Source organism: Contarinia nasturtii, unplaced genomic scaffold (assembly GCF_009176525.2).
Source record: "Contarinia nasturtii isolate CC-2019 unplaced genomic scaffold, AAFC_CNas_1.1 Cnas_scaffold_3174, whole genome shotgun sequence".
Lineage (NCBI taxonomy): Eukaryota > Metazoa > Arthropoda > Insecta > Diptera > Cecidomyiidae > Contarinia > Contarinia nasturtii.
The window spans coordinates 12,817-15,486 of record NW_022200486.1 but is presented as its reverse complement, the minus strand read 5'-3'; the positions used below and the strand labels follow the sequence as shown (position 1 = coordinate 15,486).

At 34.9% G+C, this 2,670-nt stretch overlaps 1 protein-coding gene across 1 annotated transcript; it reads right to left on the bottom strand.

Annotated features, from left to right (window-relative positions):
• Nucleotides 1-1,141: 1,141 nt before the first annotated feature.
• On the bottom strand, nt 1,142-1,553 carry LOC116349830 (histone H3.3-like). The gene has a single exon (XM_031781438.1). It carries the CDS (start codon nt 1,551-1,553, stop codon nt 1,143-1,145), a length of 411 nt encoding a protein of 136 aa, XP_031637298.1. The 3' UTR covers nt 1,142.
• Between the last annotated feature and the right edge of the window lie 1,117 nt (nt 1,554-2,670).

Sequence of the window (2,670 nt, the reverse complement as noted above, 5' to 3'; positions counted from 1 at the left end):
TTTTTGAACACGAGTTTTAACTTTTTACCGATGAATCTTAAGTTTCGCACGTTTATGAATTGAATGAGTTTTTTTTTTCGTTTTATTTTTTTGTAGCTCTGGAAATGGTTGGAATTAGTATTTTTTTGGTGAAAGGAATGTACACGTGAAAGATATACACGTGAATCGTACGATGATAATATTCAAAAATAAGATCGATTAGAGTGGATGATTTCATACTTGCAAGAAAATTATTGTTTACTTTTCATATAATCAATCGATTGACGTATATGGAAGTGATTCTTGAAGTAAAACTAAAAATTGTTTTTTTTTTCTAAATTCATATCTCGCCAGATTACTTGCGCAAAAACAAGCAGATACTTTTCCAACGATGTGTGTGTGGGTGAAGTGAATGCAATGAAAGGCTTGAGTCATTTATTTTCCATTCAAAATTGAATTGTATCTTTGCATTTTATTTTTGATTATTATAAACTTGATTATTATACGAGCTAATGATTTTACAGTCAGGGAGGAATGATATTATGTGGGAGGTGAGCGATGATCAGTCAATTGTACAATATTAATAGGACTTTTTGTATGCCGGAGGAGGAGGGGATGGATATGAAGGGGGCGATGCGTGATAGTTCATACACCATCCAACCGCTACCGTTCACATGCGTAGCTGTCATTGGTGGTGTACGTAATTTCGTATATGTTTCAGGTTGGGTCGACTGTTATGTGAACTGCATACAAATAAACAAAATTCACATTCGACAATGTAATGATGCGATGTGGTGGCATATGTGCGGTTGCATGCACACATACTTAAATTATATACACACACAAAAAAAATACGGCCCTTTCAATATACGAAGATGTGTTTCCTTTCGGTTAATCGTTATTTTTTTTTTCTATTTAAATTCATTGCCAGTCATTTGATTTTATTACTTTCTAACTGCTCCATTGTATGGCATTTGATTTGTATGAAACAACAACAACACCAAAAAAATGTGTTCGGTTGCAATAAGCTAGTGTGTTTTTTCTCAATTTAATTCACCTAAATGATTTTTTAATATTTCTTTATAAAATATTTTTTTTTTATTTTTTTTGTATTTTTTTTATTTTGTTGAATTTGTTCGAATTTTTTTCATTTCTTTGTTCGCTTAAGCACGTTCGCCTCGGATACGACGAGCGAGTTGGATGTCCATCGGCATAATGGTGACACGATTTGCATGGATGGCGCATAAGTTGGTGTCTTCAAACAAACCGACCAAGTAGGCTTCGCTGGCTTCTTGCAAAGCGCCAATTGCAACTGCTTGGAAACGCAAGGCGCATTTAAAATCCTGAGCGATTTCACGAACCAAACGTTGGAACGGCAATTTGCGAATCAATAATTCGGTCGACTTCTGGTAACGACGGATTTCACGAAGAGCGATTGTTCCTGGACGATAACGATGTGGTTTCTTCACACCTCCGGTACCTTTTTCGCTTTTACCAGCGGCTTTGGATATCCTCTGCATACGTGGAGCCTTTCCGCCAGTTGATTTACGTACGGTTTGCTTTGTACGGGCCATTTCTCCTTATTCTTGTTTTTCCTTTTTCCAGTTCCTCCTTATTGTTGCTTTGCGAATGAGAGTCAAACACAAAATGAATGACGAAGCACTCAATGCGCGTTCTATTTATACTTTTTGAACGCAGGAGAAACTGGGGAAATAATTTTTTAAGGGGAATTGACTTCATTTATGAAAATTATAATTCGCGTATGCAATGTAGTTGCATCCTTCTTATATATAAGACAATTCTTGGTGTTTTTATAAGCAAAATCTTTGACAGGCAGAAAACGGAAGAAACAAATACAACAGCCGCAGGAAAATAAAGAATTAAAAAGAAAGTACACACACTCCTTATAGACGGAAGGAAATAATACAACAACCGCAGGAAACGTCTGTTCAAAGACTGAATGGTGTCTTGCATTCAAAATTAACCCATAACGGTTTTTTTATTTGTTTTTTTTTGTGAGTTTAATGAATTAAATAAAGAATAGAATTTTTAACCTTAGATCCGTGTATTGCCTATTACAACAAGTACAAGTGTATGTCAATATAAATCAGTGAATAGATTGGGCTACAGCTATAGCAGTGCTATTTTCACAGCTCCTATTCATAGGTGCTATTTGTGAACAACGCATACGGAAAGCGATTTTATGATACAATTCCGGACAATAGACCTATTGATTTGTTTATGCAAAAAAATACTAAAATCAATAAGACTATTGTTCTATTTACATTTTGAACATTTCGTTCGGAATTGTATCTAAAAGTCGCAAATGGCGCCTATGAATAGGAGCTGTGAAAATAGCACTAATATAGCTGTAGCTCAATCTATTCACTGATATAAATACAGGAAGTGTCGCGCAAAAACAATTGGAGATGCAAAAAGTAGCATAGAAATGACGTCCTACACTAATTGTATGAATAAAGTGATCGGGCGCTGTACGCCCAATAAACGGATCTTTGGTTAAATTTTTTTAAGATTTTTTTTCTTTAAATAGTGGTTGTATGTCTACTCTTAGGGAAACATTAGAGAAAATCAGGGAAAATTTCGTTGACAGCTCTGGTGTATGTATATATACGTTTATTAAAGCTGTTAACGGAGGAGAAACAGGAGAAATAATTTTTTAAGGGGAATTGA

Coding starts and splice junctions, on each gene's coding strand:
- LOC116349830 (XM_031781438.1), bottom strand. CDS start 1,553: ATGGCCCGTACAAAGCAAACCGTACGTAAATCAACTGGCGGAAAGGCT.